The following is a 27,757-nucleotide window of genomic DNA, read 5'->3' on the forward strand; positions in this document are numbered from 1 at the left end:
TTTTGAACATTATTTTGAAAGCATGTGAGATGAGTGCAACTGTGTGGTAGTTTGAGCATTCTTTGGCATTGCTTTTCTTTGGGATTGGAATGAAAACTGACATTTTCCAGTCCTGTGGCCACTGCTGAGTTTTCCAAATTTGCTGGCATACTGACTGCAGCACTTTCACAGCATCCTCTTTTAGGATTTGAAAAGCTCAACTGGAATTCCATCACCAACACTAGCTTTGTTCGTAGTGATGCTTCCTAAGGCCCACTTGACTTTGCATTCCAGGATGTCTGGCTGTAGGTGAGTGATCACACCATCGTGATTATCTGGGTTGTGAAGATCTTTTTTGTACAGTTCTTCTGTGTATTCGTGCCACCTCTTAATATCTTCTGCTTCTGTTAGGTCCATACCATTTCTGTCCTTTATTGTGCCCATGTTTGCATGAAATGTTCCCCTGGTATCTCTAATTTTGTTGAAGAGATCTCTAGTCTTTCCCATTCTATTGTTTTCCTCTGTTTCTTTGCATTGATCACTGAGGAAGGCTTTCTAATCTCTCCCTGCTATTCTTTGGAACTCTCCATTCAAATAAGTATATCTTTCCTTTTCTCCTTTGCCTTTAGCTTCTCTTCTTTTCTCAGCTATTTGTAAGGCCTCCTCAGACAACCATTTTGCCTTTTTGCATTTCTTTTTCTTGGTCTTGATCCCTGCCTCCTATACAATGTCACCAACCTCCATCCATAGTTCTTCAGGCACTCAGTCTATCAGATCTAATCCCTTGAATCTAGTTGTCACTCCCACTGTATAATCATAAGGGATTTGATTTAGGTCATACCTGAACGGTCTAGTGTTTTCCCCACTTTTTTCAATTTAAGTCTGAATTTGGCAATAAGGAGTTCGTGATCTGAGCCACAGTCAACTCCCACTCTTGTTTTTGCTGACTGTTTAGAGCTTCTCCATCTTTGGCTGCAAAGAATATAATCAATCTGATTTTGGTATTGACCATCTGGTGATGTCCATGTGTAGAGTCTTCTCTTGAGTTGATGAAAGAGGGTGTTTGCTATGACTAGGGCATTCTGTTCACAAAACTCTATTAGCCTTTGCCCCGCTTCATTCTGTACTCCAAGGCCAAATTTGCCTGTTACTCCAGGTATTTCTTGACTTCCAACTTTTGCATTTCAGTCCTCTATAATGAAAAGGACATCTTTTTTGGGTGTTAGTTCTAGAAGGTCTTGTGGTCTTCATAGAACCATTCAACTTCAGCTTTTTCAGCATTACTGGTCAGGGCATAGACTTGGATTACTGTGATATTGAATGGTTTACCTTGGAAATGAACAGAGATCATTCTGTCATTTTTGAGATTGCATCCAAGTACTGCATTTCAGACTCTCTTGTTGACTATGATGGCTACTCCATTTCTTCTAAGGGATTCTTGCCCACAATAGTAGATATAATGGGAAGAGTAACTGTTTAGAGACATATAGCTAGCAAGTGGAGGAGTCAGATTTTCAAATTCAGACACTCTGGCTCAATTCATGACTTTAACCACTACTATGAAGAGGAGAGTGAAAAAGTTAGCTTAAAGCTCAACATTAAGAAGACAAAGATCATGGCATCTGGTCCCATCACTTCATGGGAAACAGATGGGGAAACAGTGGAAACAGTGTCAGACTTTATTTTGGGGGGGCTCCAAAATCACTGCAGATGGTGATTGCAGCCATGAAATTAAAAGACGCTTACTCCTTGGAAGGAAAGTTATGACCAAACCTAGATAGCATATTCAAAAGCAGAGACATTACTTTGCCAACAAAGGTCCGTTTAGTCAAGGCTATGGTTTTTCCAGTGGTCATGTATGGATGTGAGAGTTGGACTGTGAAGAAAGCTGAGCGCCGGAGAATTGATGCTTTTGAACTGTGGTGTTGGAGAAGACTCTTGAGAGTCCCTTGGACTGCAAGGAGATCCAACCAGTCCATTCTAAAGGAGATCGGTCCTGGGTGTTCATTGGAAGGACTGATGCTAAAGCTGAAACTCCAGTACTTTGGCCACCTCATGTGAAGCGTTGACTCATTGGAAAAGACTCTGATGCTGGAATGGATTGGGATCAGGAGAAGAAGGGGATGACAGAGGATGAGATGGCTGGATGGATCACCAACTCGATGGACGTGAGTCTGAGTGAACTCCGGGAGTTGGTGATGGATAGGGAGGCCTGGCGTGCTGCAATTCATGGGGCCTCAAAGAGTTGGACACGACTGAGCGACTGAACTGAAGAACTTAGTTAAATTCACCTACTCCAGTCCGTTTTAGTTCGCTGATTCCTAACATGTCAATGTTCACTGTTGCCATCTCCTGTTTGACCACTTCCATTTTGCCTTGATTCATGGGCCTAACATTCCAGTTTTCTATGCAATATTGCTCTTTACAGCATCAGTCTTTACTTCCATTACCAGTCACATCCACAACTGGGTGTTATTTTTGCTTTGGCTCCATCTCTTCATTCTTTCTGGAGTTAGTTCTCCACTGATCTCCAGTAGCATATTGGGCACCTAGTGACCTGGAGAGTTCATCTTTCAGTGTCCTATCTTTTTGCCTTTTCATACTGTTCATGGGGTTCTCAAGGCAAGAATACTGAAGTGGTTTCCCATTCCCTTCTCCAGTGGGCCACATTTTGTCAGAACTCTCCACTATGACCCGTCCGTCTTGGTTCAGACCTGACATGATCTGGTCGACCAGATATGAGCTGGTGGTAGTTAATCCCACCTGAATTGCATGACGGCTATGCAATGGGACAGGAGAGGTTTTCCCAAGGGAAAACCTTAGAATGACTAGGAAGAGGAAAGAAAGGGAATGAATTTGAAGAGTTAGCCAAAAAATATTGACTATCGTGTATTCTGAAGGAGTTCATACTCATTATAAGCTTACGACAAAAGAAATGGAATGCCAAAAGAATGACACAGCAGTTATACTTCTGGGATTTTATCCCATAGAACACAAGGATACAAAGATACTTACTATACCACAGTTTTTAGTAGGAGAAGATTGGGAATAGATTAAATTATGATATCTCAATACAGTGGACTACTGTGCAGCCATTGAAAAGAATGAGGTAGATCTACGGTGCTGTTGTTGTTCAATTGCTAAGTCATGTCCAACTCTTTGTGACTTCTTGGACGATAGCCTGCCAGGCTCCTCTGGCCTCCACTGTTTCCTGAGGTTTGCTCAGTTTCACATCCATTGAGTCGGTGATGCTATCTAACTATCTCATCCTCTGTCATCCCCTTCTCCTCCTGCCCTCAATCTTTCCCAGCATCAGGGGCTTTTCCAGTGAGTTGACTGTTCACCTCTGGTGGCCAAAGCATTGGAGCATCAGTCCTTCCAATAAAGATTCAGGGTTTATTTCCTTTAGGATTGACTAGTTTGATCTCCTTGCAGTCCAAGGGACTGTCAAGAGTCTTCTTCAGGACCACAATTTAAAAGCATTGATTCTTCAGCCCACAGCCTTCTTTATGGTCCAACTCTCACAGCTGTACATGACTGGTGGAAAAACCATAGCTTTGACTATATGCACCTTGTTTGGCAAAGTGATGTCTGCTTTTTAATATGATGTCTAGATTTGTCATAGCTATATAAATCTACATCTATAGCTACTGGCATGTTAAAAATATTCACAACATAATTTTGTCTGAAAACACATGTTGTAGGAAATCTGTGTAGTGAGGTATTTTTTTTTTTTTTGCATGTACATACTTGTATATGCATATAAAAAAGCCTGGAGAGATATACAACAAACTATTAATAGTGGTTACCTGTGGAGAGTGAAAATGTGGAAGGTAAATAAGTCGTTGCTTTCTACAAACTTTTATATTGTTTGAGTTTTATTGTTTTTTTTTTTTTACCAAAGGCATAAATTTGTTTTGAAATTAAAAGGCCAGGAATATGCTCATCCCTGCCATCTCCAATCACACTGAAGACCACCTGATGCAGAAGAGAAAGAGAAAGCCCCATCACGCCTATGAATAGCAAACAGGTGAAACACCACTAATAACAGCAACAGTCAGTTCAGTCATTCAGTCATGTCTGACTCTTTGAGACCCCATGAACTTCAGCATGCCAGGCCTCCCTGTCCATCACCAACTCCCGGAGTTCACCCAAACCCATTTCCTTTGAGTCGGTGATGCCATCCAACCATCTCATCCTCTGTCATCCCCTTCTCCTCCTGCCCCCAATCTTTCCTAGCATCAGGGTCTTTTCCAATGAGTCAGCTCTTTGCATCAGGTGGCCAAATTATTGGAGTTTCAGCTTCAACATCAGTCCTACCAATGAACACCCAGGACTGATCTCCTTTAGGATGGACTGGTTGGATCTCCTTGCAGTCCAAGGGATTCTCAAGAGTCTCCTCCAACACCGCAGTTCAAAAGAATCAATTCTTCAGCACTCAGCTTTCTTTATACTACAGCTCTCATATCCATACATGACCACTGGAAAAAACAATAGCCTTGACTAGAAGGACCTTTACTGACAAAGTAATGTCTCTGCTTTTTAATATGCCATCTCAGTTCAGTCAGTTCAGTCACTCAGTCGTGTCCAACTCTTTGCGACCCCATGAATCGCAGCACGCCAGGCCTCCCTGTCCATCACCAACTCCCGGAGTTCACTCAGACTTACGTCCCTCGAGTCAGTGATACCATCCAGCCATCTTATCCTCTGTCATCCCCTTCTCCTCCTGCCCCCAATCCCTCCCAGCATCAGGGTCTGTTCCAACGAGTCAGCTCTTCACATGAGGTGGCCAGAGTATCGGAGTTTCAGCTTTAGCATCAGTCCTTCCAGTGAACACCCAGGACTGATCTCCTTTAGAATGGACTGGTTGGATCTCCTTGCAGTCCAAGGGACTCTCAAGAGTCTTCTCCAACACCTAGGTTGGTCATAACTTTCCTTCCAAGGAATAAGCAACAGGGAAATACACAAATGCACCTGCAAAAAATATTAAAAGACCAGGAATTTCCCTGGTTGCCCAGTGGTTAAGACTCTGCACTTCTAGTATAGGCAGCACAAATTCAGTCCCTGGTATAGGAACTAAGATCCTGCATGCCACAGGGAACAAGTGCAAAAAAAAAAAAAAGAGAGAGGCCAAAAATATTTAGATAATTTTTTAAATTGTATGTCATTTTATTGTATGTAACACAGGCAATAATGAGGAAGAATATTTACATGAGTAATGAGTCTCGTCGGTTATATGATAGCATTAAAAAAAAAAAAAGCCTTCCAGTTCATTCTTCCCTTTACCCTCCTATTTATGGGGCATCTGCAGAAAAGAGTTAACATAGCAGGGCCAAGACTGCTGGCTTTAGAAAGGCCTGCTTGAAAGACTGGCTGGTGTCTAGGCATTTGAAGAGTAAACTGTTCCCTACACTGATATATGGGGTCACAATGGCTCAGTGGTAAAGAATCCACCTGCCAATGCAGGAGATGTGGGTTTGACCCCCGAGTCAAGAAGATCCTCTAGAGTAGGAAATGGCAACCCACTCCAGTATTCTTGCTTGGGAAATCCCACGGACAAAGCAGCCTGGTGGGCTACAGTCCATGAGTTTGCAAAACAGTCAGACATGACTGAGCAATTAAACAACAACACTGATATAAAACTTTCCCTATATGATAAGAGTGGCTCACTGAGTCTAAAATGTTTGTGCAGACAACATGGTTTATGTTGAGCACCTGCTTTCCTTCTAGGAGTTGGGACTTCTGGTATGTGTTAGGCAGAGGATGACCACATGATCAGCAGGACTGAATTTCTGATGAGTGTCCCTGATAGACAGCATTTCACACATACTGTCAGATCTCACTGCTGGTGGAATGGTGTCCTGTGTGACTCAACTGAGAGAAGGCTCTTGGAAGTTGATGTTGGGTTTCCTCCAGACTTTGTCCATGTGCCTTTTTCCTTGCTGATTTTGCTTTGTATCCTCCTGCTGTCATAAATCAGAGCTGCAAATAAGACTCTATTCTGAGTCGTATAAGTGAGTGAGTGAAAGTCTCTCAGTCATGTCCGACTCTTTGCGACCCCATGGACTGTAGCCCAACAAGCTTCTCTGTCCACGGAGTTCTGCAGGCAAGAATACTGGAGTGGGTAGCCATTTCCTTCTCCAAGGGATCTTCCCAACCCAGGGATTGAATGTAGGTCTTCTGCACTGCAGGCAGATTCTTTACCATCTGAGCCATCAGAGAAATTGAATTGTGTGAGTACTTCTAGTAAATGACCAAACCTGGGGGTAAACATGGAGATCTTCCACTCTTGGAGAGTTTAAGATAAATATAAATTACAGTGCCTGCCCTCATAAATTTGTATTCTAGTTCAGCTAGATCAGACATTTAAATGTCAATATAAGATAACTGATTACAGATGAATGCTAGCTATCTGAATGCTTCAGATTAATTCTGAAGGAATTCACATGAAGTTGAGATAAATGCAAGCAGGTAACCTTGGAGCAAGTTGGACCAAAGAATAATTATTTCAGCAAAGCAGGGAGGAATGGGATCAAGGGGACATAATTCCAATTAACATAATTTCACTGATGAAGAAATTAAATGGAGAAACTCAAGTATCCTTGCAAAAATATGTTGTAAGAATATGTGTTAGAGAAGACTCTTGAGAGTCCCTTAGGACTGCAAGGAGATCAAACCAGTCAATCCTAAAGGAAATCAATCCTGAATATTCATTGGAAGGACTGATGCTATAGGTGAAGCTCCAAAATTTTGGCCACCTGATGTGAAGAGCTGACTTAATGGAAAAGATCCTGATGCCTGGAAAGATTGAAGGCAGGAGGAGAAGGGGATGACAGAGGACGAGACAGTTGGATGGCATTACCAACTCAATGCACATGAGTTTCAGCAAGCTCTGGGAGATGGTAAGTAAAGGACAGGGAAGCCTGGTGTGCTACAGTCCATGGGGTGGCAAAGAGTGGGACACAACTAAGCGATTGAACAACAACAAACACTAGAATATGGGGATTGAGGACTTACCTGGAGGTCCAGCAGTTAAAGAATCTGCCTGCCAATGCAGGGAATAGGGGTTCAGTCCCTGTTCTGGGAAGATTCCACATGCCTTGGGCAGCTAAGCTTCTGTGCCACAACTACTGAAACCCTCGCGCCACAGCTAGAGAGTAGCCCCTGCTTGCTGTGACTAGAGAAAGCCCGTGCACAGCACCAAAAACCCATTGCAGCCAAAAATAAATAAGTAAATACTTTTACAAACAGTATAGGAATCAAGCTTATCTGATAAGAAGGATTTCAAGGATAATGAAGAGTTTCTGAAATGACAATGGAAACCACTCTGGGAAACTGACGACTTGTTTTTTATGCCCCAACACTCATCCAGTGCTAACAATTCCCATTACTCTCCTTTTCATGTATGTCAGAGTAAATGCCTTCCCACCATAAACATGGAAATGTAACATATTTACATACCCAAGTATTTTCTTTAGAGTGATGACTGAATATACCTTCTGGTAATTTAGACTGCCATTCTACCACATTCATTTAATATCCTGTGTTAACTGACTCTGCTCTGCCTCCATAGCCTCACAGCTTTAAAAACTGAGCTGAGCAAATTAGGTAACAATTTATACTGTTACACCTACTACTATTTCAAAACCATGAGCTCATCCACACTTTCCATAGTAACAAATCCTCTGCAAACTAGAGAATCTCAAACTGGTGCCTCAGTTGTGGTTTGTTTGTTTTCAAATTTTGAGCCAACATCTCCTGAGCAATAAATTTCACATAAAATTTCAGAATTCTGTTTTCTCTTTAAATGTTTTAAAACTTTGGCAACAGAGGCACACATTTCTGAAAGGCAAAGAGCTTGAGCCGAGTAACAGCTGTCACATTTAATAAGGGAATTCTACTCTTTAATTTTTCAAAATATTTTTTAAGAATTTATTTATTTTTCAAAGTCTTTATTATTCACATCATATATATATATATATTTGAATTTCACATCCACACATGGAATTTATATATATATATGTCTGACCACTGTTGCTACTTGCTATTTAAGTTTTTTAGCCATGTATTGCACTGTACACTTACTCTTATTCCCTACTGTGTCCTGGCACCTTACTCATCACCTGGCAGGTTGTCTGTGCTTAATATGTTTGTTGAACAAATGAATGAATAAATATATGTCACAATGTGGGGAAATGATTACTTGTCGACAACTGTGTTTTGGCAACCCACTCCAGTACTCTTGCCTGGAGAAGCCCATGGATGGAGGAGCCTGGTAGGCTACTCTTTGTGACCTCCACGGGGTCACAAAGAGTCAGACACGACTGAGCGATTTTACTTTCTTTCTTTCATGTTTTTGCTTATGAACATAGCTATAGGATAAAAATTCCCTAATTGTTACTCTACTCTTGCCATTTCTTGTCTCCAACCATGTTTAATGTTTCTCTCTTATATTTTCTGCCTTTTTCAAAATCAGTTATCTCTTCTCTTGGTTCTAGGTGCACCACTTCATTTTACTTTTTTTAAATTATTAATTGAAAAGAAATAATAAGTGTCATAGGTCCCTACTTTAAATAATTCAGCATCTTTCAAACTGAAGGTTGGGGAATTTCTTAGAAGAGAAGGAGATTTACAAGATATATATAATTATATATAAAACAACTATTAAGTGGTAATCTCTTTCTAAATAAATTAATGGGTTAAAGTGATAAAGTGACCAAATGTCCTGGATTTGTTAGCACAGTACTCAGGTCCTCCTTTTTGTCCTGGTGAAACTGGCCCAGATTCCCTTCAAGATTAAGTGTCCTGCAAGTTCTTGCCATCTGAAAATGGGGAAGTTGTCACGCTATAGAGTAAATGGCTGAGAAGGTTAGTATCTTCAGTGCAGGGAGATTATAAAGCCAGGGTAATAGCTAGGTGGGCTTCCCAGTGGTCAGTGGTCAGTGGTGAAGAATCCACCTGCCAATGCAGGAGACCTTGATTCAGTCCCTGAGTCAGGAAGATCACCTGGAGAAGCAAATGACAATCCATTCCATTATTCTTACCTGGGAAATCCCATGGACAGAGGAGCCTGGTGGACTACAGCCCACGGGGTCGCAAAGAGTCAGACATGACTTAGCAAATAAACAGTGTCAACAATATCCAGGCATTATTTTTCTTGAGGCAAGTTAAGATGTTAATTGAGAAAAATGGATTTGACTGGCATATAATTCCAAGAGGCAGAAGATGTGGACTGAGATTATTGAAAATTCAGATCCCAGTAGAGTATAAATTCTGGAATGGCATTGTACATGTAAGAGACAGAAACAAAATTTACTGAGCCTTCTTACATTGCAGGTGTTATGCAGGAGGTTTTAGATGTATTCTTTTACTTTGCAATTTAATTCTTATTCTACCCATTTTACAGATGAGTTAAAGGGGTTGATCCATATCACACAACCAATAAATGACAGAACCAAAACACCAACCTGTCTTTCTCTCAAGCCCATATTTTTACCAAACCAAAAAAAAAAAAGGGGGGGGGGAAGGTATAGAAAAGCAGTCAATGTTAAGAACAACTGGATAGCAGAGATCTAGCAAGTGGGAGTCAAGGGGCCAAAAACCCAATACCTCGAGGCTCAGGAATGAAAGATCACTCTCCATACAGGGGCAAGTGATATATATATTTCAAGATTAATAAAATATAAACAGTCTATATAAAAGTGCTTTTCTTTGGAGGCCTAGATTTTAAACTTAAAACCCTAAAGTAGCATGTGTCATTAATTAATACATGATGTTGGGCAACTAACAGGCTGTTAGGAGCCTCAAATTCCTTATTTTGAAAAATGGAGGCAATAAGGCTTAAAAGAGTGGTGATTGACTACAACAGTCAAGTTAACCTGCTTAGCCTAGAATATGGGTTCAATACATGTTAGCTAGTAGTAGTAGTCATCATTATTACTGTATTAATGATTACAGTCATCATTATTACTGTTGCTGTTGTCTCCTTAAACTTAAGTATGTTACTGTACCTCATGATTGAAACTAGGAATGTTTTGATGACTCAGCAAAATGGCTGGGAAATGCTTTCTTAGATTCTAATCTGAAATCGAGGTAAAAGGAAATTCTACCTACAATCACTGTGGTAGATTACTTGCAAAGATGGCCACAGTAATTCCTTTCATCCATACATGTACACTTCTTTGCAATGTGACTTTGCTACTACTCCATTGAGATGTGGAATTTATTTTCCCATCTCTTCCATTGAGGTTGGCCATATGACTTGCTTTGATAATAGAATGCAGCAGAAATTACATTATGCAACTTTGAAGTTTGGGCTTAAAGAGGATTTACATCTTCCTTTCATGCTCTGTTGGAAGCCAGACGCTATATAAAGAAGTATGGTGGGACTTCCCAGGTGGTGTAGTGAATAAGAATCTGCCTGCTAATGCAGGGGACATGGGTTCAGTCCCTGGTCTGGGAAGATTCCACATGCTGTGGAAGCCCACAGAACTACTGAACCCACACTCTAGGGCCTGTGAGCCGCAGCTACTAAGCCTGGTGCCTAGAGCCTGTTGTCGGCAACAAAAGAAGCCACTACAATGAGAAGCGCACTTTGAAATGAAGAGTAGCCCCCTCTCACTGCAACTAGAGAAAGACCATGCAAAGCAAGGAAAATCCAGTGTAGCCAAAAATAAAATAAATAAATAAAAAGTTACAAAGAAAAAAAAGATATGGAATATTCTGCTGGAGATACATGCCCCAGCCAATAGCCACCACCAGCCTCTGGACATCTGAATGAAGATAGCTACACCATCCAGCCCCAGTCAAGCCTGTAGTAGATTACTGCAGTCATATAAATGAACCCAGGTAAGGCCAGCAGAAGAATCACCCTGCCACACTCGGTCCAAGTTGTTGACTTACAGAACTGTGAGTAAATAAATGGTTATCTTAAGTCAGTAAGTTTTGGAGTGGTTAATTATATAGCAACAGCTCAGTCATGTCCGACTCTTTGCAACCCCATAGACTATACAGTCCATGGAATTCTCCGGGCAAGAATACTGGATTATATTATACCTTATATAAGATAATAAGAATAAGATAATAAGATAAGATACAAATATAAGGATTATATTTGTATAAGGTAAAAACCAGGTAATCGTTTCCTTCTCCAGGGGATCTTCCCAACCCAGGGATAGAACCCAGGTCTCCCACATTGTAGGTGGATTCTTTACCAGCTGAGCTACCAGAGAAGCCCATAGCAACAGATATCTACAACAATTACCATATTTGAATTGTTTTTCAAAATATCAGTGTTTATTAAACGAGTACCATAAGCAGGGCATCAGGCTAGGTGCAGAAAGTGAACCAAAATGTGTAAAGTTTGGCCACTGCCTTGAAAAGAATTTATAAACTATATCAGGAGATAGTAAAGTATTTAAATAACATAAACTATATATTAGAAGAACCACAGACTAACACAACCATATTGTTATACGAATTAAAAATATATAATTTCTGCTGGAAGTGGTAAGGGGAGGATTTATCAAGAAGATAGTATTAGAGCCTTGAAGGATTTTGATGGTGGAAGTAGGAGGAAAATCAATTCTAAGAGAAAGAAAAATTACCTGAGGATAACTGTGGTCCTGGGAAAGAGCAAAGAGTGCTCAGAAACTTGTCAGTATTTTACTTGGATTATAATATATGTATAGATGTGGGAGAACTCATTTAACAAATATCCAGGTACAACTTCATTCCAGGCACTGGCTACTACTCTGTTATGTAATAGGTGTGGAAGTTGAACTACAGACGTGGAGGCTGGCCGAGTCGCTAGCGCAAGAAGGTGGCGGAACAGGGATTCGAATGCAAGTAGTCTGACTCCAGAACCACTCCACTACTGTGCTGTGTCTTGGCTATGTTAAGAAATTAGTTAGGGGGAAAAAAACAAAACTGGCACCAAACTAAATACCCTTCAACAGTTGCAGTGAAAACAAATACACTATAGCTGTACAAACCAACAAGAAGGAATCTCAAATACTTATTTATTTCTATTTTTGGCTGTGCTGGACCTTTATTGCTGTTTATGGGCATTCTCTAGTTGCGGCAAGTGGGAACCAGTCTTCCCGTGGTGCGCATTCTTCTCCTTGCGGCGGCTTCTCTTGCTGCGAGCACAGGCTCTAGGCACGCAGGCTTCAGTAACTGCGGTCCAAGGGCTCTAGCGCGCGCACTCAGTAGATATGGGATCTTCCTGGACCCGGGATTGAACCTGTGCCCCTGCATTGGCAGGCGAATTCTCAGCCACTGTACCACCAGGGAAGTCCTCAAACACTTAATATTGAACAGAAAAATCAAATTAAGGGCAATATGTGCAATATGATTATATTTGTATAAGGTAAAAACCAGGCAACTACATAACATGTTTATACATGTTAATGTATACATGAAACTAAAATGAAAAGGAGAAAAATGATGAGTACAAAACTCAGGATACCCCCTTGCCCATCACGCACTGCACGTTCCTGGGGAACCTGGTGCTAAAGTAGACAGTCATTCGTAGACAACCTGCTTCTGGGTCGGGGTTTCATACATAGCAGAATAGCTTCCTCACTTCAATCTATTGAAAGTCAGCCCTTGACATAAGGGTTTGTAAAAAATGAAGAGATCTTTTTTTTTTACTTTTTTTTTTTAGAGGAAAAGAATTCTTTTCTTTTTTAAGAAACATTTTTTTAAACAAAATTTTTAAAAAAGAAAGAAAATTCAGATAAATTCTCTGGCATTCCAGTGGTTAAGACTCCATGCTTCCACTGCAAGGGGCACAGGTTTGATTCCTGACCAAGGAACTAAGATCCCGAAGGTCATATGGAATGAAAAAAACACAAAATCCAAAATTCAGAATAGTGTCTTCCTCTGGAGGGAAGAAAAGAGATTGAGATTAGGGAGGGAATCACAGAGTGCTTCAAAGAACAGGTTACATTAGTTTTTCTTAAAATAGAAGCTGTTTATTTTTTCTTTAAATAATATATATCTTATACAGTCATTTCTCTGTTCCCCAATACCAAAAGCCAGGGATGCTCAAGTCTATTACATAAAATGACATAGTATTTGTTTATTAATATAATATACTCACATTCTTGTGTTGTTGGAAGAGGGTGTTGGCTATGACCAGTGTGTTCTCCAGCCTTTGTCCTGCTTCATGTTGTACTCCAAGGCCAAACTTGCCTATTACTCCAGGTATCTTTTGATTTCCTACTCTTGCATGCCAGCCCCCTATGATGAAAAGGACATCTTTTTTTTTTGGGTGTTAGTGCTAGAAGGTCTTGTAGGTTTTCATAGAACCAGTCAACTTTAGCTTCTTCAGCATTAGTGGTTGGGGGCATAGACTTGGATTACTGTGATATTGAATGGTTTGTCTTGGAAATGAACCAAGATCATTCTGTCATTTTTCAGATTGCAACCAAGTACTGCATTTTGGACTTTTTTGTGATTATGATGGCTTCTCCATTTCTTCTAAGGGATTCTTGCCCACAATAGTAGATATAATGGTCATTTGAATTAAACTCGCCCATTCCTGTCCATTTTGGTTCACTGATTCCTAAAATGTCAGTGTTCACTCTTGCCATCTCCTGTTTGACCATTTCCAATTTACCTTGATTCATGGACCTAACATTCCAGGTTCCTATGCAGAAGAATTGATGCTTGTGAACTGTGGTGCTGGAGAAGACTCTTGAAAGTCCCTTGGATAGCACGGAGATCAAACCAGTCAATCCTAAAGGAAATCAACCCTGAATATTCACTGGAATGACTGATGTGGAAGGTGAAGCTCCAATACTTTGGCCACCTGATACAAAGAGTTGACTCACTGGAAAAGACCCTGATGCTGGGAAAGACTGAAGGAAGGAGGAGAAGGGGAGGACAGAGGATCAGATGGTTGGATGGCATCACCAACTCAATGGACATGAGTTTGAGCAAACTCCAGGAGATGGTGGAGGACAGGGAAGCCTGGCAATCTGCAGTCCATGGGGTTGCAAGGAGTCAGACACAACTGAACGACTGAACAACAACTCACATTCTACCATATACTTGAAATAATCTCTAGGTCACCGACAACACCTAATACAATGTAATTACTATGCAAATAGTGGCAGGCCATGTGGCAAATTCAAATTTTGCTTTCTGGAACTTTCTGGGTTTTCAAATATTTTCCACCTGCTATTGGTTGAATTTGGATGCAGAACAATGGATATATCATATATTACATGATAAATGTATAAATCAATTTTCACACAACAACAGAATCATACCACAGGGTTCAAAAGAGAGACTTCAGGAATTGAATTAATCAGATGTGAAAGAGAGAGGGCATTTCAGAATGAGGAACTGGCAGAGAACAGAGGCAGGAAAAGGGGTGGGGAGTAGTAAGAGGGAAACAGGGAGTAGGTCATTTTTGCAATAGTCTATATTTGTAAGAGTGTAGTGGTGCACAAAAGTTAGGTAAAGATGTGGCCAGAATGTGGAGTTTCTTGGAAGCATTTGTAAACCTTACACTGTAAACGATGAAGTCTTTATATCCACTAGGATTCCTTAGTTTGAGGCAACAAGAAACAATTGCGGCTAACCCAAGTAAAAAGAGAAAGAGACCAAAAAGAAAAAACAAAATAGAGTGATAGATGGAGAGAGAAAAAGAGAGACCGGGGAAGGAGAAAGGGAGTGTGAGAAACAGAAGAGAAAAACAGAGAAACAAATTCAATAGTTTTGAGATAGGTTATCAAGTAAGTGACCAGCCCAGGAACCTCGTAGTTCTGAGCATCTCAATGATATGAACTGATAGAGCAGCTCTTTAGAGCACTCAGTTCTTAACTTACCTCCTATTTCAGTGTGTCTCCATGCAAGATTCCAGTTTCTAGGACAGTATGGGTAACCTAGGGCTTCCCTAGTGTTTTCCGTTTCCCCTCTGTGACTCGGGAGGCGAGATTCTGCGCTTGCAGCTCAGGATAATACTGGCAGCAGAGGTAGTTTTCCAAAGGAAGAGACGTCGAGCAGATTTTGAAAAACGGAAAAAAAAAAAAAGTCCAGTCTGGATTCCTGAGGAAGTATGGAATGACTACCATGCAAAACCTAAAAATTCCCTTATTGAAACTAATTCTTCAGACTAGACATCTAGTTAAATTCAGTTCAGTAGCTCAGGCGTGTCTGATTCTTTGTGACCCCATGGACTGCAGCACGCCAGGCCTCCCTGTCCATCACCAACTCCCGGAGCTTACTCAGACTCATGTCCACTGAGTCCGTGATGCCATCCAACCATCTCATCCTCTGTCCTCCCCTTCTCCTCCCGCCTTCCATCTTTCTCAGCACCAGGGTCTTTTCGAATGAGTCAGTTCTTTGCATCAGGTGGCCAAAGTATTGAAGTTTCAGCTTCAGCATCAGTCATTCCAATTAACATTCAGGACTGATTTCCTTTAGGATGAACTGGTTGGATCTCCTTGCTGTCCAAAGGACTCTCAAGAGTCTTCTTCAATACCACAGTTCAAAAGCATCAATTCTTCGGCGCTCAGCTTTCTTTATAGTCCAACTCTCATATCCATACATGATTACTGGAAAAACCATAGCTTTGACTAGAGGGACCTTTGTTGGCATAGTAATGTCTCTCTTTTTAATATGCTGTCTGAAAGTGAAATCGCTCAGTTGTGTCCGACTTTTTGCGACCCCATGGACTGTAGCCTACTAGGCTCCTCCGTCCATGGGATTTTCCAGGCAAGAGTACTGGAATGGGTTGCCATTTCCTTCTGCAGGGGATCTTCCCGACCCAGGGATGGAACCTGGGTCTCCCGCATTGTAGGCAGACGTTTTTACCATCTGAGCCACCAGGGAAGCCCAATATGCTGTCTATGTTGGTCATAAATACGCACCAATTTAATTAAACTTCTCGAATCGATTATTTCACCCCAATGAACTAACATTTTCGTTTTCAGTGACCTGACGTTTTTGAGCGTCCTACAACCTCTATCTTCTTAGATAATAATTACTAGATTGGACCCATTACTTTTGCGGTGAAACTGAGATCAACCATTCCTTATGGAAGACCAGCAGAAAATGCTGAAAGAAATATAAGAAAACGACGACACCCCAAGTCCTACAAACTAGCCGAGGGACCCCAAGCTGCAGCGGTCCCTTTCTTGAGTTAACGGTCTAGATGCCCTGATACTGAGTTACCAGGGTCAGCGAAATCGATTGAGCTACGGGTCCCTAAGGGGTAAGTAGGCCGAACTGCATACTGGAAAATGTAGTTCCGCGAGGGAAGGGAGGAATGGCGAGCGGCGCACACGCGCACAAGGAGCTCAGGGCAACAAAGACGGCGACGTGCGCGCACGCGCCGGATAAAGAGTCGGGAGGGCTGCGCTTGCGCTCCCGGCCGCCGCTCTGAGCTACCGAACAGCCAAGAGGACAGAGAGAGGGAGGGGCAGGAGCCACCGACCGCCGGAGGAGAAGGGGTTGTGCTCCTGGACGAGCGAGGAGAAAGGGGCGGGGCCGGCGAGCAGCGCGCGGAGGTGCACCGCTCCTGGGACCGGGGCCGCCCGGGGGTCTGTGGCCCTTGCCGTCCCAGTGGCTGCCGCCGTCGCTTGGCCGCCGTCGGTCTGCGGGAGGCGGGTTATGGCGGCGGCGGCAGTGGGAGCTGTGAATGAATTCTCCGGGTGGACGAGGGAAGAAGAAAGGCTCCGGCGGCCCCAGCAGCCCGGTGCCTCCCAGGCCTCCGCCCCCTTGCCAGGCCCGCTCCCGTCCCGCCCCCAAGCCGGCCCCTCCGCCCCAATCGCCGCATAAGCGGAACCTGTACTACTTCTCCTACCCGCTGTTCTTAGGCTTCGCGCTGCTGCGCCTGGTCGCCTTCCACCTGGGGCTCCTCTTCGTGTGGCTCTGCCAGCGCTTCTCCCGCGCCCTCATGGCCGCCAAGAGGAGCTCCGGGGCCGCGCCGGCCTCGGCGTCGCCCCCGGCACCGGTGCCAGGCGGGGAGGCCGAGCGCGTCCGAGCGTTCCACAAACAGGCCTTCGAGTACATCTCCGTCGCCCTGCGCATCGATGAGGACGAGAAAGGTAAATGGGGGGCTGGGGGGGAGGGGGCGGCGGCGCCGGGAAGAAAGCGATGCGGTCGCCGAGGGAGGGCAACACCTGCGTCCCTTTCCTGACGGAGCCAGCGGGCGCCCCCGAAACTGATCTGCCCTGCGAGACCGCTTCCTCGGGGTTAGACCCTCATCCTTTATGAGTCTCAACTGAAAAACCCTCCCCTTTCAGGCACCCTAGCCGCTGACTTTGTTTCAGACACTAGCCTACACCTACATTTCTGTATGACCCGAGTCCCTGTGAGACACCTGGACGTGCTGCTGACAGTGACAGTTGTCCTAGAGTGACCACACAGAGCCTTTCTAGCGCTGTAAACAGTGAGTGGCTTGCTCTGAGCCAGGTTTCCAAAAGGTTTTGATATCGAAGAAGCTGTTCCTTGTTACAGGCTTTTAGTGAAAGCAGAGTACTGTAGTGTCAGAAAAAAGAGAACAAATGGTGACTTAATTTTGAAAGGAACAGCTGCATATGATTACAGCTGAATTTGCACTATTTTTTAAGTTTCACGACAGTTATTTTTATCAGTATAATGACTTCTAAGTATTTTCAATAAAATTCTGTTTTAGTATAAAACTTTTGCCCATGGTTGATTTGATTTCATCTAAATGAATATTCCAAGTATTCCATTCAAAATTTCTAAATTGAAATATTGAATGAATAGGGTTAGTTTATACATACTATTTTACAGTAAAATGTAAAGATTTCTGTTTCTGGATGAAAGCAAGGGTACCACATTCTTCAGATTTCTTTAACATTTTTTTTTTAGTCTTTTTATATGCCAGGCACTATTTTCTTGGCTTTGCATGTGTAATCTGTTTAATCCTCACAATTACCCCCTGAGGTGAAGATACTGTTGGGCTTCCCTGATAGCTCAGCTGGTAAAGAATCCTCCTGCAACACGGGAGACCTGGGTTCGATCCCTGGATTGGGAACATTCCCTGGAGAAGGGAAAGGCTACCTACGCCAGTACTCTGGCCTGGAGAATTCAGGGTCGCAAAGAGTAACACGACTGAGCGACTTTCACTCACTCAATGACAAATTTTTATGGAAAATGATAAATGAAATTATAACATTTTGAAAAATCCCTCCTTTCATTTCTAACTCCAGTTTGCTGAGATCTTTTCCCTCTAACTACTCATTTGCATTGTTCATTAGTATAAAAAAAAAGCAATCTGCAGTTCACGTGTAGTGTCTCCACTACTAACTCCACAAACTGTTCTAGATTTTCAGTTTCATTGAAATCTATTTCCTTTGTGGGCCCTTGGACTGGAAAGTAGGATATAAGGAAGGAGGCAGGTATTCATGGGCTTGGAGTGAAAGGACAGAGAGGAGGCTTCAGAAAGTTGAAGAAAGGAGACACATTTAAGAAAAGAATACTGTGTGTTTTTGGAGGGAAATTTTTTATTAACTACTTTATTTACCACCTTTAAGGAAGATCCAAGATCACCTGAGGAGGATGAAGAAGCATATACTATTATCCCTTTCTAGAGAAGCACTATTTTATTGCACTATTTTATTATAATAGAGTCCTTTGAAGTTTACTAATCTAGGTCAAAAGTTGAATAGAGGGATATATTTGAAGGTAGATCATTTGTTGCATTTGAAAAGAGAATGCCAGTACACACAAGGAAATTTTGTTAACACTGGGTGATGGGAGTTGGGAGGTAGCAAGAGAGATCAACGAAAACTTAGGCTTTAAAAAAAGGTCCTAGACTCTTAAAATTAAAGAGAAATCAGTTCCATGTGAAGGGTAAGTGATGAAAGTGGAATTCAGACCTTGGATCTCATGCTGGTGATTTATCTTTGGATATCACATATATGCCTCTATTATATTTAAGTCCTCTTAAAATATTTAAGTATAAATATTTTCAGCATCTGTGTACCACATATTTCGCTCTTTTTCAGCAGGTAATGTTTCTATTCAAAGATTTTGCTTTATTTATACTTTAGTTTCTAAAGTGGACATCAGAATAGGCAATGATATGTCTTTAGTTTGAGTTCTACAACTGCTGCATTATATTCCAAAGGAAATTGGTTCAGACTGAAGCAAATTAGTTATATTCATTTTCCTTTAAAAGTGAAGTAAAACTGAGTTTACATTGTTGTGGTTCTCTTTTATTTCAGATTTTCCCTTGAGTATATTGAAATTTTTTATATTTTAACCTTAATTCAGTAGATGCAGGAGTTCACATTTGAGGTCTGTTTGCCTCTCTGGCATCCTTGACAATACAGAACTTAATTCCAGGAGAATTTCATTCTCTCTCTTTCCTCCTGCATCAAAATACATAGAAATGAATTGAATAGATAGTCTTCACAAGTTTCCTAACTTAGTGGTTAGCCCCTGAATCATTAAGGAGCTAGTAATGTCCTGCGTTCCCTTTCCCTTGATAACTTGACTTAGTTTATAAATACACTGAAAGCCACTTTATTCCAGCAGGTGAAGTGGGCTATTTCAGACTGTCATGATGTTAGGTAATCGACATATTTGGTGCCTTCAAATAATAAAGGCCAAATTAAATCTTATTTTAACAAAGTAATGTGTAAATGTTGTTTATGTGGTGACTATTTTGAATTTTATTTTTTTATGGCATACTTAACTGTGATGCTGAACTTTCATAAAGGCCTAGATTATCTAAAATCATGCTATTTTTGAATAGAAAAGAATAGCACAGCAGATTCTATTCACCTAATAAAAGATTATGTGAAGTTTGTTCATTAGAGCATTTATTGAATACCAGTTAATTTGCTCAGCTCTGCATTCTGGATGTTAACTTGAGAGAAAATTACTTCCTCTCCAGTGAGATGTGTTAAGATGTTTCTTATGTGATTAATAAATGTGTGTATTCTTAAAAAAATGTGTTTATTCTTTCATATATATCCTTCTTTTTTCCCCAAGGAGTTAAATGATTTGTAGATGTTTTATTTACTGTTGAACATTTTGGAAAACTGATAACCTATGATATCAGCTGTATATCTGGAGAAACTGGAATTTAAAGAGTGAACGCACAGTAGCAGAATTAGGAACAGAGTTTAGGTGAACAGATGCATAATTTCATACTTTTATTTTATACTAAGCAGGTTCTCTTGGAGAAGGAAATGGCAACCCACTCCAGTGTTCTTGCCTGGAGAATCCCAGGGATGGGGGAGCCTGGTGGGCCACCGTCTATGGGGTTGCACAGAGTCGGACACGACTGAAGCGACTTAGCAGCAGCAGCAAGCAGGTTCTCTATTGTGTAATTCCAAGGGCCCCTTGGATACCTAGGGGAGAAAAGGAGGTTGTAATAGTGGTTCTTCAGATTAACATGAACTAACATGCTTTACATGGCTCCTACAGGTAGACAGGTAGACAAGCCTGGAATCTCCTGAGTAATACAGTAGTACAGATTCTCTAGGTGTGGTTCAATTACCTCAGATATGTAGGACTCGACAGATAGCAAGGGCCCAGTGTGTTGTATGAGAGAGAGAGAGAGTCAGTTCTCAAGATAAGATAGGGCTGCATGCAGCATCTGTCATCAAGGATAGAAATTATCTAAATACAGTCCTTTTCTGTTTAAAATTTTGAGTCAGTTTATATTTAAAAGAGGTTTTTTTTTAAACTACTGTATAATTTTATAATTTCATGTAAACCAACACTGTTCTTTATTTAAAACACACACAAAATACTTGCTTATCCACATCTATTTTCAGAAGGTGAAGCTAGAGGATAGAAATCAGAAGTATCAGATCTGGAGATCTGGTATATTTTCTTTTACTCTTAAAAACTATGAGACATCAGTTTGAAAGGATTGATTTCAGGCAATTTTTGGGGGCCTCATTTCTGGTTTAAATGATTAGAACAAGGAAAGAATGTTTCTGATGGATTGACATTCTGATAATATCATACTTTGCCCAGAGAATAACATTACTTTTTATTAAATATACAATAAACATTTCATATTTCTCTGCAAGAATATGGAGTGACATTTGCACTAAAGCCCAAAAGGCAGCCATTCTTAGGAACTTCCTCCCTTGTTCTGTTTTTACGGTTTTGTTTTTTTTATTATAGTTTATATCCTTCCTAAAGTAAAATACAGTTAACCCTGTAAAACTCACCTGGTAACTAGACTCCTAAGATTATTGTTACTCATCCTGATGACAGTTGTCAGTAAATAAGTATTAAACTACCAAAGAAGGATGTTTCCTAACCCTTCCTGCCTTTTTTCTGCTAGCTTATTCTCTGTGCTCTACCCAATAATAGTTGGATTTTTCACTCTGGCAAAGTATAGATTCTCTGTTTTTCTACTAATTTTCCTCTCTCTTGACCTATATAATAGTAGTGAAGGTATTAATAAGCTGACCTAGCTTTTTTTTTGGCTCTTGCTTTGTGAATTAACAACTGCTCACACTTGATACCCTGTAGAATAAAACATCTTTGAGCACGCTCAAACTCAGCAGTTTGTTCTGGTAAATAAGGAAAGAAAAATGTCAAAATTGAGGTTTTCTTGGGACTAGTAAATGTTGTACAGCTATATAGATATAGCATAGACAGATTATGCTTATTCACATCTTTCTGCTCTTTGGCAGATATTTGATGCTGAAGTGGAGATATTTTGTGCTTAACTGTTGTTGTTCTTAAGTGAATTTTGCCAGAGCCTTTCAGTGAACTATCACTAGAACACACACCTGTGGCTTAAAAAGTGGGATGTATTACTTATTGTAGCCAAGAGAACACACACCATGGGGAACCATCCCTTATCTCAGGAAAAGGCAACTAGAAAGAATGTACAGAATTTGGGCTTGTGCTCAGTGATTTTTGAGGAGGAGTTATGGAAGCAAGGTTTTGCTCTGGATTGGATGCTTTCAGGAATTGTGGATAATTCTGTAATTAAGTTTCTTAAATTTGATACAGAAGGGGAGACTAGAGTGAGGATGAAGCTATGGTTGGTTGAGAGGCACTCATTAGCCTGAAGAGAAGGATGTTTGGTGTTTCATGGCTTGGGCAGTATTGATGTTTTGTGTGTGTTTAGACATGATTGCAGAGTAGTAGTCTTGTTTTTATCTTCATTCATCATGATTACAGAGTGGACCTGTCTGATGTTCTATGAAATTGTTTATATTAAGTATAACACCAAGGCACAGTTGTAATGTCAAATCATTTCCTTGTTACACTAAGGCTTAGTTGATGGTACTAGCTCCTGGATGTCAGGGGCTGCTTTTCGTTGTCTCAGTTTTGAGGGTCTAATTTCATCCTTTTTAAATTGCAGTGCCTCTTACCCAAATAGACATTTGAATTCTGACTGTACAGGATCCTGGGCAAGTTACTTACTACTACACTGAGATAATGTTTGTGAAATACTCAGTACTTGTGCATAATAGATCCTCAGAAAATAGGAACTACTATTATTAATTTTACAGTTCTTTTAAGGTTACAGCCTCTAGAGGTTATGCTTGAACATTGTTAAACCTTGATATCTAGTTTTTATTATCTTCCTTTTAGGAAACAGCGGTCTAAATGTGATTTGGGGAAGAAGGAGAATTATCTAAAGAGTGATATAAAAATATATTTGTTAATTATGACTCTTAGTTCAGAAAAAACAAATGGAAGTCTCTTCTTAGCCTCACTTAGTATCCTAGCTTTTTATTACAAAAGAGATAAAATGAATTTTTTGTTCTTATGTTCTGTGTACTCATAGATGAATACAGGCTTTTTTTTAGGATTGCTTGACTGATTTTTGGTTATGCTGGATCTTCATTGCTGCGTGGGCTTTTCTCTAAGTGTGGCCAGTGGGGGCTACTCTCCAGTTGTGGTGCATGGGCTTTCTCAATGTGGTGACTTCTCTTGTTGCAGAGCACAGGCTCTAGGGAGCTCCGGCTTCAGTAGTTGGAGCACATGGGCTCCCTGTTTGTGTCTCCCAGGCTCTAAAGCACAGGCTTAATAGTTGCGGTACAGAGGTTTAGCTGTTCCAAGGCATGTGGGATCTTACTGGATCAGGGATCGAACTTGTGTCTCTTGCATTGACAGATGGAAGTTTTGGTTTTTGTGCCGCTGAACCACCTGGGAAGCCCAGAATGCAAGCTCTTGATAGAGAATTTGGGAATACCGATAATGCACAGAAGTTAAAGTTATCCACCATCCATCCATAGTAAATACGAAAGATTTTTAAAGAAAATCAGTTGAAATTCTTAAGGTTAAAGAAAATGTCCAAAAACTGTAATGATTTCTTTACACAGGGTTGAAAACCTTTCCAGTTAAGTGGGGGAAAAATAAATCTTCATTTCAGAAATAAACCTTGATATTTGAACATGAAAGCAAATATGGCCTTTTTGCTGAATTAAAACAATAGAAAGGATCCTTTCTGTGATAGTGAACGATGAGAGAATGAACCTGGGAGCTGTCAGTCTGATGCTTCATGGCCTCTATAGTTCATTGTGGATCAGCACACATTAACATCTACTGTAAGGTCTTTAAAGATTCCTGTTACTTTCAAATGTGACACTTGCAGGTTTCTAGCAGAAAATTGTGTAGGAAAATGGATATACTTATTTCCTGGAGTTGTTTGTAGAATGTTGCTTAAGAAGGACTAAATAGATGAGTAAAAACAGTGGGCTTTAAGAGCAAAAATACAACTGTGCATACAGTTCTGCAGTAGAAGAATTTATATTTATCAACAGATTTACTAAGTATGCCAAAAGTAATTTTTACGTATCTCTTTTATTAAAATATTATCCCATGCCCTGTTTCATTTGATCTTCGCCACAACTTGGAGTTAGGTAAAAGAAGTGTCATCTTGTTTTTAGGTAAGGAAACTAAAGCTCAGAGAGATTGGCTGACTTTCCCAAAGTCAGAGAGCTCTTAAATGATGGAGCAAGGACTTAAATCTCTATCTTCTAACTCACATAGTTGCAGACTGACATCCTCTCTACCCAAGCTGCTCTTGTTTTGATCTTCTCAGTGGCAATCTGGGTACTCCTAACATGTGAAGAAAAAGATGCAATAGATAATCCACAAATTAGTCCAGTATTCTTATCTTCATTTAAAGATGGATATCATCAGTCTTTTTGTTGCTTGTACAATAACACACATCAAAAATTAAAATAATGCACAAATATAGAAAGTGAAAATCTTCGTTAACCTTATCCTTGGATGATTACTGATAAGTTTCCTGACTTTGTCTAGTTACATAAGCATAAATATTTATTCATTAGAAGAAAATGAATCATGTTGCATAGAAACTCATCTGTAACCTTTTTCACTTAATGTGTAGGGACTCTCCATTTCAAAATACTTAATCTTCCTCTTGTATTTTTTCTTCAGTTTTAAGTACACTTTTATTAAAGTATACATGAAGTACACACTTTGTGTATTGCTTAATGAATTATTAAGCTGAACATAGCAGTTTGAAACCTCACCAGGTCAAAAACTAGAATATTGCTCTGGAAGCCTGCCTTTCTCATCCTCCCTTCTGCTCACCACCTTTCCACACCCTGCACAAAGGTATCTTCAGTTCGTATCTTCTTACACCATAAATCAGCTTTATAAATGAAATCATACAGCTGACGTTCTTTTTGTGTATGGCTGCTTTTGCTCAACATTATGCTTGTCAGGGCGCTTCCCTGGTGGCTCAGATGGTTAAGAATCTACTTGCAGTGCAGGAGACCTGGGTCCGATCCCTGGGTCGGGAAGATCCCCTGGAGAAGGGCATGTCAACCCACTCCAATATTCTTGCCTGGGGAATTCCATGGACAGAAGAGCCTGGTGGGCCACAGTCCATGGGGTCACAAAGAGTCAGACACTACTAAGCGACTTTCACTTCACTTCATGCTTGTCAGATTAATCTTTGAGGTTACTTTTGGCAGTAATTGTTCATTTTCATTGCTGTATACAAGGGGTCAACAAACTGCCTGTAATGGGTCATTTAATTTTTTTTATTGTGGTAAAACATAGATAACAAAACTTGGCATTTTAATGATTTAAAGTGTGGGAATTGGTGGCATTAAATACATTCACAGGGGACTCTCTGGCAGTCCAGTGGTTAAGACTCCATGCTTCCACTACAGGACGCATGGTTCGATCCCTGATTGAGGAACTAAGATCCTACATGCCACATGGCCAAAAAAAAACAAAAGAAAAATACATTCACAGTATTGTGCAACCATTACCACTATCCATTTCTAGAGCTTTACATCCTCCCAAACCAAAACTCAGTACCCATAGAACAATAACTCCTCGTTTCCCCTTCTCTATTCTTCCCTCGCCCCGGTCCCTGATAGCCTCTGTTCTGCGTTCTGTCTGTGATTTCTCCAGTTCTGGGCACCTCATATAAGTGGAATCACATAGTATCTGTCCTTTTGTGTCTGACACTTCACTTAGCATTTCAGCATCTATAAGCAATGCTGAGGCATGTAACAGATTTCATTCCTTTTTTAGTCTGAATAATATCCCATTCTATGTGTATGCCATCTTTTGTTTATCCATTCATCTGCTACTGGATATTTGGGTTGTTTCTATCTATTGTTGATAATGCTGCTCTAGGGACTTCCCTGGTGGTCTAGTGGCTGAAATTCCGTGCTTCCAGTGCAGGCGGCGTGGGTTAAATCACTGGTCTGGGAATTAAGATCTTGTATGCTGTAAGGGGTAGCTAAAAAAATTAATAATAATAATATAAATATTGGTATACAAGTTTCTGAGCCCCTCTTTCAGTGCTTTTGAGTATCCACGTAGGAGTAGACTTGTGGGATCATATGTTAATTATTATGTTTAATTTTTTGAGGGACTGCCAAATTGCTTTCCACAGCAGCCTTGCATTTTTACATTCCCAACACCAGTGCACAAGGGTTTCTAATTTCCCCACATTGGTTAGTTTCAAGGTTTGTTTACTTTGTAAAATAATGGCCATGCTATAATTAATGCGAAGTGGTATCACATCATAGTTTTGATTTGCATTTCCATAATGACTTAGGATGTTGAGCATCTTTTCATGTGCTTATTGTCCATTTGCATATCTTCTTGGGAAAAATGTCTATTAAAGTTCTTTGCCCATTTTTACGTTCATGTTTAAGAATTTATTTATGGCTTCACTGGGTCTTTGTTGCTGCACCTGGGCGTTTTCCAGTTGCAGCAAGTCAGGAGCTGCTCTCTGGTTGTGAGCGTGTGGGCTTCTCATTGCAGTGGTTTCTCTTGTTGCTGAGCATGGGCTCTAGGTGCTCGGACTTCAGTAGCTACCGTACGTGGGCTCAGTTGTTGTGACTCCCGGTCTCTGGAACACAGGCTCAGTAGTTGTGGTGCATGGGCTTAGCTGTCGCTCAGTGTGTAGGATCTTTGCAGAGCAGGGATTGAACCCGTGTCCCCTGCATTGGGAGGAGGATTCTTGACCATCGAACCACCAGGGAAGCCCTCATTTGTCTTGTTGTTGTTGAACCATTGTTCAAGTGCTCTTTCACAACTCTTCAACACTCATATATAGGGGGTGTGATCCAGTAAAGGTTTATATAGAAAACCAGGAAGCTGACTGTATTTGACCCTTGGGCCACTGTTGTCCATAGATTACGTAGTTCCTAGATTTATGAGCCATACTGTGTATGTAGTTCAGATTACTGGCTAATGGTTTCAGCTACAACTGCAACCATTGATTGTAAGCTTCTGCCATCCCATTCTTCTCTTGATTTGATGTAGTCTTGTTGGTTGAGTTGGAGAAGGCAATGGCAACCCACTCCAGTACTCTTGCCTGGAAAATCCCATGGACGGAGGAGCCTGGTAGGCTACAGTCCATGGGGTCGCGAAGAGTCACACACGACTGAGCGACTTCACTTTTACTTTTCATTTTCATGCATTGGAGAAGGAAATGGCAACCCACTCCAGTGTTCTTGCCTGGAGAATCCCAGGGATGGCAGAGCCTGGTGGGCTGCCATCTATGGGGTCACACAGAGTCGGACACGACTGAAGTGACTTAGCAGCAGCAGTTGGTTGAGTCTGAATGTTATTGGGGCCCATATAGGAGACAGGGAAATGTATAAGGGAAACCAAGAACTGCTGAAGCATCCTGAAGGCCTTTTGTGTGCTGGAGATTGTTGTAAGTTTTGATTTTTCTGCCATGATTTAGTCAAAAGGGGGAATTCCCTGGTGGTCACATGGTGCTTTCACTGCTGGGACCCAAGCTCAGTCACTGGCTGGGGAACTGAAATCCTACAAGCTGTGTGACATGTCCAAAAAGAAAAAAATAATAAAAAAATTTAGTCAATAGGATGGTCATCGAAGGTTATAGGCTGTAGATTCCCCTAACTTAAGGGATTTAAGTGATTTGAATGTTGGTATCAGTCCATATGCAAGCTATCCTTTTTCACTGATGCAAGGGCCCAATCAAAATTTAGGAATCTTTGCCACTAATTCTCCTGGGCATGCCCTAGAATTCATTTTTTGTCAACTTAGTTCCATGAGTCTGGTCACATTCGCCTTCAGAATTGATGACAGGCTTCCCTGGTAGCTCAGCTAGTAAAGAATCTGCCTTCAAATGTGGAAGACTGTGATTTGATTCCTGGGTCTGAAAGATCTCCTGGTGAAGGGATAGGCTACCCACTCCAGTATTCTTGGGCTTTTCTGGTGACTCAGATGGTAAAGAATCCGCCTGCAATGCAGGAGACTTGGGTTTAGTCTCTTGGTCACATTCTCATTCAGAATTGATGATGGGCTTCCCTGGTAGCTCAGCTAGTAACGA

General features: G+C 41.1%; 2 protein-coding genes across 6 annotated transcripts in view; one reads left to right on the top strand and one right to left on the bottom strand.

Annotated features, from left to right (window-relative positions):
* DPY30 (dpy-30 histone methyltransferase complex regulatory subunit) overlaps positions 1-16,886 on the bottom strand; it is a 31,055-nt gene extending 14,169 nt beyond the window's left edge. The window contains exon 1 of one of the 2 annotated variants that reach the window (XM_059891178.1): positions 16,799-16,886. The gene's annotated coding sequence lies outside the window, so the exon portion shown is untranslated. Of the gene's footprint in view, positions 1-7,440; positions 7,533-16,798 lie in introns of those variants that run through there. The other variant, XM_059891179.1, reaches the window with a different exon arrangement.
* Positions 16,330-27,757, top strand: part of SPAST (spastin) — a 56,919-nt gene continuing 45,491 nt past the window's right edge. For 3 of the 4 annotated variants that reach the window (XM_005212530.4, XM_005212529.4, XM_024998710.2), the window contains exon 1: positions 16,330-17,042. In XM_005212530.4, coding sequence (XP_005212587.1) covers positions 16,634-17,042 — 409 coding nt within the window. In that variant the 5' untranslated portion in view covers positions 16,330-16,633. The remainder of the gene's footprint in view (positions 17,043-27,757) is intronic. The other variant, NM_001081591.1, reaches the window with a different exon arrangement.

This window comes from Bos taurus, chromosome 11, assembly GCF_002263795.3.
Source record: "Bos taurus isolate L1 Dominette 01449 registration number 42190680 breed Hereford chromosome 11, ARS-UCD2.0, whole genome shotgun sequence".
NCBI lineage: Eukaryota > Metazoa > Chordata > Mammalia > Artiodactyla > Bovidae > Bos > Bos taurus.